The sequence below is a fragment of the Lactuca serriola genome, chromosome 2 (assembly GCF_051521515.1).
Source record: "Lactuca serriola cultivar US96UC23 chromosome 2, Lser_US96UC23_V15, whole genome shotgun sequence".
Classification (NCBI taxonomy): Eukaryota; Viridiplantae; Streptophyta; class Magnoliopsida; order Asterales; family Asteraceae; genus Lactuca; species Lactuca serriola.
This window is the reverse complement of record NC_136409.1, coordinates 163,978,185-163,989,713: the sequence shown is the minus strand read 5'-3', so window position 1 is coordinate 163,989,713 and position 11,529 is coordinate 163,978,185. Positions and strand designations below refer to the sequence as shown.

The 11,529-nt window shown below is 38.0% G+C and overlaps 2 protein-coding genes across 4 annotated transcripts; one reads left to right on the top strand and one right to left on the bottom strand.

Moving 5' to 3' along the window:
* Positions 1 to 381: 381 nt before the first annotated feature.
* Positions 382 to 693, bottom strand: LOC145089737 (uncharacterized). Its single transcript, XM_079028131.1, has one exon. It carries the CDS (start codon positions 691 to 693, stop codon positions 382 to 384), a length of 312 nt encoding a protein of 103 aa, XP_078884257.1.
* An 852-nt stretch (positions 694 to 1,545) lies between these two features.
* Positions 1,546 to 4,894, top strand: GBSS1 (UDP-Glycosyltransferase superfamily protein). 3 transcript variants are annotated; one of them, XM_079025170.1, is made up of 14 exons: positions 1,546 to 1,667; positions 1,768 to 2,099; positions 2,185 to 2,265; positions 2,341 to 2,439; positions 2,531 to 2,620; positions 2,700 to 2,763; positions 2,855 to 2,955; positions 3,043 to 3,152; positions 3,245 to 3,488; positions 3,569 to 3,745; positions 3,910 to 4,101; positions 4,180 to 4,266; positions 4,350 to 4,478; positions 4,566 to 4,894. In XM_079025170.1, the coding sequence occupies exons 2-14, from the start codon at positions 1,779 to 1,781 to the stop codon at positions 4,680 to 4,682; spliced, it is 1,812 nt and encodes a 603-aa protein (XP_078881296.1). In that variant the 5' UTR covers positions 1,546 to 1,667; positions 1,768 to 1,778; the 3' UTR covers positions 4,683 to 4,894. The 3 variants fall into 3 exon arrangements, with proteins under 3 accessions (XP_078881296.1, XP_078881298.1, XP_078881299.1); XM_079025172.1 differs by lacking the exon at positions 1,546 to 1,667 and having other exon boundaries at positions 1,689 to 2,099; XM_079025173.1 differs by lacking the exon at positions 1,546 to 1,667 and having other exon boundaries at positions 1,968 to 2,099; positions 2,166 to 2,265.
* The last annotated feature ends 6,635 nt before the right edge of the window (positions 4,895 to 11,529 follow it).

Genomic DNA, 11,529 nt, shown 5'->3' with positions numbered 1-11,529 from the left:
CCAATCCGGATACCTGATGCGTTAGAAACCACCCTCCTTGTTGTAACCCTTTCTCCCACGAAAGGTACATTTTGATTCATCATTGTTGCCTTGTTTGAGATCTTTTTGCACCGCCTTTTTGTTTTGATACCTATGATCACCATCTGAAAAGCTGCAACCTCGTTTGTGGGTTTCTTAGCAGTAGTGATGGCTCGTTGGTGTGGGTTTCATGGCTAAAATGTGAGTTTTGATGGTGGAATACTCACAGTAAATTCCCATGAGGAATTCGTAGAGCCTTTCTTTATCCTTCGATTCGTTCAATCTTTCACCCATATCACACGTACAACCAGCACACTCACATCGAGGGGTGGGTGTTGTCGACTGTATTTCATCCCATGTGGATCACAATTTCATGTAGTAACTAGAAACATAGCTTCCTTGTTGCCTTGTCGTTGTAAGCGATTGTTTCAGCTCATACGCTCGGGGAGCACTCTCCTTCCCAAATCTTTCTTCAAGATCACTCCAAATCTCGCTTGCTGTATTGGCGTATTTCACACTTAACCTAATGTCTTTCTCCATGGCAATGGCCAACCACCCCTTTATCATGACATCACAACACATCCACCGCATATAAGTTTCTAATTTCGCAGCCGGTTTATTGATAGTCCCATCAATGAAACCGATATTGTTTTTGGCAAAAAGAAATTTTTTCATCTCTTAAGTCCAATCGTTGTAGTTGTTGTTCGTTAGAACAACGTTCACGTGCATCTGCTTAGGATATTCTGAGGAGTGGATGTAGTATGGTGAATTGGAGTCAATGTTGGTGGCAGCTCCATCCTTCGATGACGCTGGTTTGTCTCCCGCCATCTATGGCGACATGATTTTCTACAACAGGTCTGTCTGAGACCTACTTACCATAAACAAATTGATTATCGAAAAAGCCAACTTTTATTTAATCACTAATATGGTATATATATACAAACCAGAAAACATACAAATCCTTATTTTAAACAAACTCTAATCAAAAGCCTATAAAACAGGAAACGATAAAAATAAACAAATCATAGTAATCTACTATTATAAGATATAAGATAATAACGAGATTTCTTTATTTATGCTAATTTTTCTTGGAATTTTTAGAGATATGAATCTTCAAAAACCATTTCAGACCAAAATAAATCTTTGAAACAGAAGTAAGGGCCTACTGCACACTTGCATCAAATCCCATTTTGCAGAAAAATTTATAATTATCATTGAAATTGCCTTAATTTTTTTGTCAAAAAATTAATAAAATCCAAGTATTTTTCTTTGATATATTCTTTTCTAATGTAATAATCGACCTAGAAGAAGGTATAATTGGGGGTAAAAGAACAGTGAATCACTCTAACAATCAAATTGCAATAATATTCGTGTATATGCCCATATGCACTCTTCCAAGTTTAATTGGGGTTGGAATAATTGTAAGCCGTGAACATGAGCATGTGGTCCCTGCCCCCTGGGAAGTAAATTTTCAAACACCAATTCCAACAACCATAAACACAAAACAATTTGTGGTTTTTTGCATTTTGGCATGTAGGCCACGTGAATTTAATATCAACCACACTTTAAATTCAATATATACTCATTTCCTTGGTTCTCGATTGCAACAGTTGCTGCCCCAGTCATCCACAACAAGTTCCAATTTTTATGCATGACTCTTTCCTTTCCTTTCTTTGGTTTTCTGAATTTAATAATTAATGCTTTCACCTCTTGAATTGTTGTCTAACTACCCCTTTGATTGATTTACAGAGCTACCACAGATGGCAACTGCGACTGCATGGAATATTGTGTCAAGAAGCTCTGGTCCGAAGAATGGAGTGACAGTATCTACGAACAGAAGAGATGTTAGAGCAAGTGCCTTAACTGTTAGGAAGAGGCAGCTGGTCTTACATGAGGGACTTAGGGTTTTGTATAACGCTGCGAGGTTGACCGGAGCAAGAAAGATTCAAAATGAGAATTCAAGAAAAGTGATGATATGTGAATGTGGGATGAATTTGGTTTTTGTGGGAGCAGAAGTAGGTCCATGGAGCAAAACCGGTGGACTTGGTGATGTTCTTGGTGGTCTCCCTCCTGCCATGGCTGTACGTTCTTACTTTACTCTTTACGTTCTTGCTTTCAACATTTATTTGACCCATAACAAAAAATAGCTGTTGCTCTGTTATTTAGGCAAATGGACATCGTGTAATGACAGTATCACCTCGTTATGATCAATACAAGGATGCTTGGGATACTGAAATAGAACTTGAGGTATTCCATTTTTTGTATTCATTCTTCCAAGCTTTAGATTTGATATCGACATCCCCTTTGGACATACATGCATAGCTCAAGGCTGGGGACAGAACTGAAAAGGTACGATTCTTCCACTGCTACAAGAGAGGTGTTGATAGGGTGTTTGTGGATCATCCAATGTTCCTTGAGAAGGTATATGTATATATATACATATATACGTACGTCCTTTTCATTTGTACATTAAATCTCTTTTGCCACTGATAAAGAAATTTATGGACGTCAGGTTTGGGGAAAGACAGCTTCGAAAATATATGGACCTGTAGCTGGAATAGACTACCAAGATAATCAGATTAGATTCAGCTTACTATGCCAGGTTTGATCGTGTACTAGGTTACTTGTTTAAAGAGATCACATGCGAAATTATCTTTAGTATATAATAATAATACTTTCAGGCAGCTTTGGAAGCCCCAAGGGTGTTGAATCTCAATAGTAGTAAATACTTCTCAGGGCCATACGGTGGGTATAAATTAATGATCCATGCATCTTCCGTGAGCTTTTGATCGATATTCACATCCAATAAAATATAATTTCGTTTTTTTTGGTACAGGGGAAGATGTTGTCTTCGTTGCCAATGATTGGCATTCGGCACTTATTCCGTGCTACTTGAAAAGCATGTATCAGTCTAGAGGAATATATATTAGTGCTAAAGTACGTAAGATAATTATTATTATTATCTCTTTCTCTAATGTCCTACAAAGAGATGATGAGATGAATTTACGTTTTTAATTGATGAAGGTTGCGTTCTGTATCCACAACATAGCATACCAAGGCAGATTTGGTTTTTCAGACTTTTCACTCCTAAATCTCCCAGATGAGTTCAAAAGCTCTTTTGATTTCATCGACGGGTAATTAAGTAATTAATTAATGTTTACATCAGTAGGAATTGAACTTTATGTGTAAGCGTTTTTGATTAGTGATTAGTTGAATTCTGTTACAGATATGAAAGACCAGTAAAGGGAAGGAAGATTAATTGGATGAAAGCAGGAATACTGGAATCGCATAAGATCTTAACTGTGAGCCCTTACTATGCTCAGGAGCTTGTTTCTGGGCCAGACAAAGGAGTGGAATTAGATAATATCCTCCGCAAAACATCCATCCATGGAATTGTCAACGGGATGGATGTCCAAGAATGGAATCCCATGACCGATAAATACACTAGTGTCAAATTTGATTCTACCACTGTAAGTAACAACAACAACAACAGCTACCTGATTTTGCATGTGTCTGCATGTTGTTTAAATATTTTGATATTTTCTCATAGGTAATGAGTGCAAAGCCGCTTATAAAGGAAGCCCTACAAGCGGAGGTTGGATTGCCGGTGGATAAGAAGATCCCAGTGATAGGTTTCATAGGCAGGCTTGAAGAGCAGAAAGGTTCAGATATCCTTGCTGCAGCAATCCCGAAATTCATAGACGAGAATGTCCAGATAATAGTTCTTGTGAGTATCTAATATCTTATTCACGATGTAATCAGGTATATATATAGCTGACGTAAGAGTTATTAATTAATTAAGTACCCATGCATATAGCCCAATCCACATTGAATAACTGAATTTATCTATTTTGTTTAAATCTTTTTAAAACTTCTTGAATTGTGTGTTAGGGGACTGGGAAAAAGGCGATGGAGAAGCAGCTGGATGATTTAGAGACACAATACCCACTGAAGGCCAGAGGAGTAGCGAAATTCAATGTGAAACTGGCTCATATGATTATAGCTGGAGCTGATTTTATAATAGTTCCTAGTAGATTCGAACCATGTGGTCTCATACAGTTGCAAGCAATGCCTTACGGATGTGTAACTAACTATTAATAATTTGTACATGTGTTTATAAATAAGATTTTTATTTGTGTATTAATTAATTTGGATTGTTAGGTGCCCATTGTTGCGTCAACTGGGGGGCTTGTTGACACGGTGAAAGAAGGCTACACAGGATTTCAGATGGGAGCTTTTAATGTTGAGGTAATAAAACTGAATATTCATTCGAATTCTGTTTCATGGATAGTTTAATTAAACATCTTCAAAAAGTGCTTTTTTTTTTCTAGTGTGAAACGGTTGATCCAGCGGATGTAAGTGCAATAGCCAAAAGTATTACAAGGGCACTTGCAGTCTATGGTACTCCGGCTTTTTCAGAGATGATTCAAAACTGTATGGCTCAAGAACTTTCATGGAAGGTTAGTATACCTGAATGTAAAAAATCCAAAACATAAAGTATAATAGTAACTTGTACTCTTTTTCAAAAAAATTTACATTGTGGTCAGAAACCTGCCAAGAAGTGGGAAGAGGCGCTTCTGAGTTTGGGGGTTGAAGGTAGTGAGGCTGGGATTGAAGGAGAAGAGATTGCTCCTCTTGCCAAGGAAAATGTAGCTACACCTTAATTACACCAACAACAATGGACCACAGGACCAGGCAAAAAGTAAGGTTCCATATTGTATTGTAGCTAGAGTATATATTTTTAGTTACGCTAAAAGTGAGTTTGGTTTGATCTCCAATGAGCTATTGTATAGAGCTGCAACTTTAAGCCAGGTTAAAGCATGTGGTGTCCGTTGTTGGGAATTGTCTTTGTATGGTAATTTCGTTTCATGGTAAATCACCGTTCTTATAACTAAAGACAACCAGAAAGAGAGCAAATTAATTTCTCAAAGTTCTAAAAGAGACAACTAATGTATTGACACTTCACACTTGTATTGTTTTTTGTAAATGAATGTAATCATAAGGATAAGGACTAGCGAAACATTGGATATATAAATGGTCTAATGTGAAATGTAACGGATCCACCATCGAGTCTAAGAGCATCCACAATGTATAGTTCAATGGGAGAGTTGAATGAGGTGACATGTCTAATTGACATTCAATGAATTAAACTCTACCATTGTCGGGTGTAATGTTGGCGTTCAATGAATATGAAGTTCAATGGCCATTAATTAAACTTTTCAATGGGAATAAAGAAACTTTTTAACTATTAAATATGTATTCGATTGAACTCTATTGAGTTCAATGCATGGTAGAAAAATTAATGTAGAGTTGTATAGTAAGTAATGTAACATCCTAAAAATAATGACATCAAATTTTTGTTTTTAGATTAATAAATCGTTAATACAAGTCACTTCCATAAAACCAAGTTAATCGATATTTAGCAAAAACATCATTGAATCAAAGTAGATCACAAAATGCAGAAACATGTGGTGTGTGCTCTGCAATCATCCCGAGCTCTTCCCTTTAAAAGCCGAAGTACCTGACACATAAACCGAAAACCGTAAGCATAAAGCTTAGTGAGTTTACTTAAAATACCACGTAACATAAAACCATAGAATATCATGCGACAAACATATAGTTTCCATGGGCTACTCCCATGGCCTTTACCTGGAATGTCATGGGCTCCTCATATGATCTGATCAAAATGTCATGGGCTACCCCCATGGTCTTTACCTGGAATGTCATGGGCTCCCCCCAAGGTCTGATATCCAAGTGACATGGGCTACCCCCATGGTCTTACTTGGAATGCCATCGGCTACCCCTATCGTCTGATATCCAAGTGCCATAGGCTACCCCCATGGTCTTTCATAAAAATATTACAAAGACAATATCATTCCACATCACAAGTAATAGGCCGACATTGGTGCCTTCGACACATGTATATGGTGAAAAGACTCACCTCACACTGCTGAATCCCGCAGATAAATCTCTGGCTGCTGGCTGACCGATCCCCAAACTAACACTATCAAAACAACACCCAATCAACATTTGGTGCCCACACCATATCCATAAATCTATTACTAGGGTAAATGACCAATTTACCCCTTACCTAGTTTGGACCAAGACTTAGGCCCAAACCTAATAATCCAAAAGAGCCAACTACCAAAAACTATCCAAGGCCCAATCAACGGCCCAATTTTCCAAATTGGGCCCAAATCCATTGTAGACCTTCTCAAAATAATTATCAGCCCAAAACCAAATGGCCCAACAAGGCCCAAGACCACTAAGCCCAGAATATGGCGCAAACCGAATCCCATCATGTGAAATCCCTCTTGACTGAGTACGCGGGGCGGGGCGTACTCAGCTGTATGCTAAGCAGTACTCGCTGTTTGGCTTGTATGATACACGTGTAGACTTGTACGCCCAACGTACTCCTCCATTAAGCCAAATCCTCCATAAAGCTCTTAATACTTAGGTGCATAAGTCCAAGTCACAAATCTCAGTCCAAACAAATATCTAGATCCATAAAGTCACTTACTTTGTGACTTTGCATGCCCCAAAAGAACCCAACCTCAAGATATAACACTCTACTTTCATAAAATGGGCGCAAACTCATGCATGGACGGATCTAAACCTTAAAGGTGACAACTTTATGCATCAAGAACCTCAGAAACATCAAGACAACTTTATGCATCAAGAACCTCAGAAACATCAAGAGTGACAGCTCATAGCTCCTAGAGTGGTATCAAGCCACTAATTCTCATTCTTAGGGCCAAAAAGGGACCAAAACTCACATAAGATAGATCTAAGACATTAATGATCAAGTTCATTACTTTTTACCTCAAACAAACTGGAAATGAAGCACATCATCAAGATCCAATAAATCTTATTTGATCCATAGCCTTGCACCAAACTCCATATTCTTGAGTATGAGCCAAAAATACCCTAAGATGCACACAAGGAGCTCAAAAACACAACCATGGAGGTTAACGGATGGTTTCTAGGGTTTGGAGGACTTGGAGGCCGGTAAAGTGGCCAAACTAAAGGACTTAGTGTGCTTATATAGGGTACAACATAAAAATTTAGGGTTTTCATCCACCCCACATTTTCCTTACGTACTCCTCGTACGCCTAGCGTACGAGCTCTCGCATCCTCGATCAGCCTGTTACAGTACACTATGCATACGCTAGTATACGCCTCACGTATAGACCCTCACATCAGTACGTCTTGCGTACTACCTAGCTACGCCCCGCGTACTAGGGTTTCCCTTCAGTACTAATATACTCCGAAGGCCATAACTTCCTCGATATAAATCAGATTTCGACGATCCACATATCCATGAGAAGGTAACAAGAAGCTATATGCTTTAAACTAATCATAACTGCCTTATAATATATGAACAAACATGCAATTTCCATAAAAGCCTAAGTTGACAAATTACCAAAATATCCTTTGGCTTCAAAGCACCAATCATCCAAATTACATCATCCATCCCCAAATGAGTCAAAATCTAAATTATTCAAGGGTCCTAAGTTTGCTAATACTCAATCATTGATCACCACACCAAAATGGAAACGATTCGAAACAGGGCCTTACTATCCCGAACACATCAAACAACCTGTACAACACAACCACAATCCCGAGCACACGACAACCTTCCTAAGGTTATCAGAACCAAACCTAGCAGGGCTCTTCAACCTGAAGATAACCGAATCCTTTCTTCACTTGTAAATAATCCTTCGAGTATTGGGTACACCTACTCAACCTGAAATCTAAAGTCTCGAGTTGGTCTGACTCCCTTACAAACCGCCCATACTCAACCATTGCTAAATCCATTCCACTTATCTCCCTACTGACTACTTAACTTTTGATAACTTGAGGTTCCCACTAGAAAACAAGATCCAACCAATTATTGTTGCAAAATACTTTTGCTTAACAAAAGGATCAGATAATCCTTCGAGTAGAGGACTCATCCCCGCAACAGCTAGACTCAGACGAGAGCTGCACAACAGGGTCAAATCTTTTACTCTGAGATTATTTAACCCAAATTGCAAGTGACCTATCATATTCTCTGAATAATAAGTGACCCCACACACAAGCTCCAAATCAATAATATCGTCTTGACTTATCTTGATGCCCTTTACAGATAGAACCAATCCAAGACAAAATCACAGTGGCTTGATCTATCATCAAAACTGAATCCATTACTTACCCTTGAACCCTTCAATTGATGCCCTCAGCATATAGATGATGGGTTTTGGGTAAAACAAATAAACTAGAAAACAATTCCTAAGTTTACATGCAACCTACTTTGGATCTATGTTTTAAATATTGAACATATAACTTTGAATTGCAAAACAATAATCCTAAAGAAAGAAGCTATTTTTGGACATAACAAATTAGGGTTTAGAGTTACATACCTTTCAATTGTTATAGGAAACAATTGGCAAACCTTGATCTTGATCTTCTTGGAAGCTTAGCACCACAAATGTAATGCCTCTAATGGAATCACACCCAAAAGCTAGCAATAAGGAAACTTGTGAGGAGAGAGGTTAGGGTATGCAATTTCGGCCTAGGGTTTCTTCAAGAGAAGGAGTGCCGATTTTAGGAGCCAGGAGGCTCCTTATATAGCTGAGGTATCTAGGGTTTAAGGAAAACCCTAACGTTCTTTTGCTTAGAGCCTAAGCTTATCCAAAGGCCTTATCCAAGCCCTTTGGACGAAATCATTAGGGTTTCCCCTATATATTTCGTCCACCCCCTTCCAAGGAGGTTCTGGAACCTTCCACTCAACTGTTTGATAATTGTAAACTAGTCCTTGTACTTTATAATTAATACAATTAACCCCAAAATCAATTCCAATTAATTTATAGCTAACTATTAATTAAACATTATGATTTCTAATTAATATATTCATATTTTAACATATTCATAAATCATTTATATTAATTTATTAATCTTATAATAAATCAATATCTCTCCTTTCATAACTTCTTTGTCTAGTTGCTAGGTTTGAGGGCAATCCAAAAGGACTGTGCTGTTATCAATTCAATTACATACCAATTATAGTTATGGGCTTAGACACTTGATCCAACACTCTCCCACTTGGATAAGTCTATAACTATAATTGCTAGCATGACTTCCAAATTGACCAACAAATTGAAGCTTCCAAAAGCTGCTGCTTAACTCTGACCTAGTCAGTTATGTGTCATAAGATAAGTGATCATATAATCCTTCGTTCTTCAAGATATCCTTAGACATAAGACATGGAATTTAATCAATCTCGTTGTACAGAATCTATGTTTCCCAATTTCTAATTTGTGATGATATAGGACTTCTAATTGAACACATCAATTTAGTCCTGGCTAGGCCCAACACATAAGTCAACACCAAATAATCGAGGGGCCCACACATATCGCTTTTTCCGTTAGGTAAAAAGGAATGAATAAAAGTTGAATCATATTCTTGTATCTTTTACTCATCAAACTATACGTGACAATATGTTTTATAACACCAAGTTACTGATGCGTTTTCGTATCACGAATGTATAACCGACTTGCAAATTAAAACTCATATATCTCCGTTTCAAGATTATAAGATATTATCGTCTCAGTATTACTCGTGATGAATTCCATGAAGTAATAAACTAAGCGAGGGTTTATCCAATACTCAAATCTCAAAATTTGATAAAGAACATTTGTGTGCAGCTTGTGAAATGGGAAGCAAAGTAGACAAAGTCATCCTACTATAATCAACACAAAAGTGATAGAACCACTAGAGCTACTACACATCGATCTGTGTGGTCCCTCTTCAATCGAAATCATTGGTGGAAAAAGTGTATACTTGTTGTTGTAGACGATTTCTCTCGCTTCATATGGGTATTTTTCTTGAAGCAAAAATCAGAGGCCACTCCCAAACTCAAACTCTTTATAAAACAAGTAGAGGTTCAACTACGAAAAGTGGTTCGTAACGTGAGAAGCGACAATGGCTTGGAATTCAAGAACAAGGATTTTGAAGACTTTCTTGCAGAGAAAGGAACGACTCACAAATTTTCTGCTCCATATACTCCACAACAGAATGTAATTGTTGAAAGGAGAAACCGTTCTTTGTGTGAAGTAGCCCGAACAATGCTGAACTTCACATCCTTACCTCTGTATTTCTGCGCTGATGCTATTGCTGCTGCTTGCTACATGAAGAACAGATCATATATGAACAAGTGCTTCTCGATCACTCCTTATGAGATCTTGAACAACCGAAAGCCAAATATGAAGTTCTTTCATGTGTTCAGTTCAAGATGCTTTATCTTCAACTCAAATGAGAACCGAAACAAGTTTGATGCAAAGGCCGATGAAGGGATCTTTTTGGGCTACTCCTTGAACTCAAAGGCATATAGGGTTTTGAATAAACATTCAAAGAAAATTGAAGAAACCTACTATGTCACTTTTGACGATAACTATGTCAAGAAATTGAAGGCAACTAAAGGTGCTATTCAAGAAATCTTTGCACAGTCCAGTTAAATAACGGTGCCGATTTCAAATCTTTTCGAGCAATACATGTTGCTTTTCGATGAACCAGAGAGAGAGAATAATTCCGAATCCAAGGCTAAAGATAACCAGGTCAACAATCTGAAGAAAATCATTGACGACGCTGCAAAGAAGATGGCAAAAGAACTACCGAAAGCAACTGAAAAGCCAACGAGAAGCAAACCTCCAAAAGATAATTCTCATGATCAGGGGGAGACTTCGTCTCCATCAGATAATTCTAAGTCACCAGTCTAGGGGGATAATCAATCCTCATAAAGTTCAATCGAAAGTCCAATAGAAGGGGAGTGTTTTGGTTGTAGGACTAAAGTGGGTTTTCAGAAATAAGATGGACAAGGAAGGAAATGTAATTCGCAACAAGGCTTGGTTAGTAGTGAAAGCCCATTGTCAAGAAGAAGGCATAGATTATGAAGAGACCTTCACTCCATTTGCAAGATTAGAATCAGTTTAAATATTTCTTGCTTATGCTGCACACAAAAATTTCGAAGTCTATCAAATGGATGTGAAGTGTGCCTTTCTTAATGGAGAACTTGAAGAAACGGTGTATGTAGAGCAACCACCAGGCTTCGTGAACGAGAAGCATCCAGATTACTGCTACATTCTGGACAAGGCAGTATATGTCCTGAAGCAGGCTCCCACAGCATGGTATGAAACCCTTACTCAATTCTTGAAAATGTCAAAATTTAAACAAGGTTCGGTTGACCCAACCTTCTTTCATAAGAAAGATGTTAACCACCTTATGATAGTCCAAATTTATGTTGATGATATCATCTTCGGCTCCACGAATCCTAGCCTAACGGCTGAATTCAGGAAGTTGATGGAAACTAAATTTAAGATGAGCTCAATGGGTCCGATTAACTTTTTCCTTGGCTTGAATATTAGACAGGGACCCGAAGGCATTTTTATCAATCAAGAGGCGTACACAAAGAGATTACTTGCCAAGTGTCGGATGTTGGGTGACTCAAAGGTGAAGGTTCCTATGGCGTTTGGC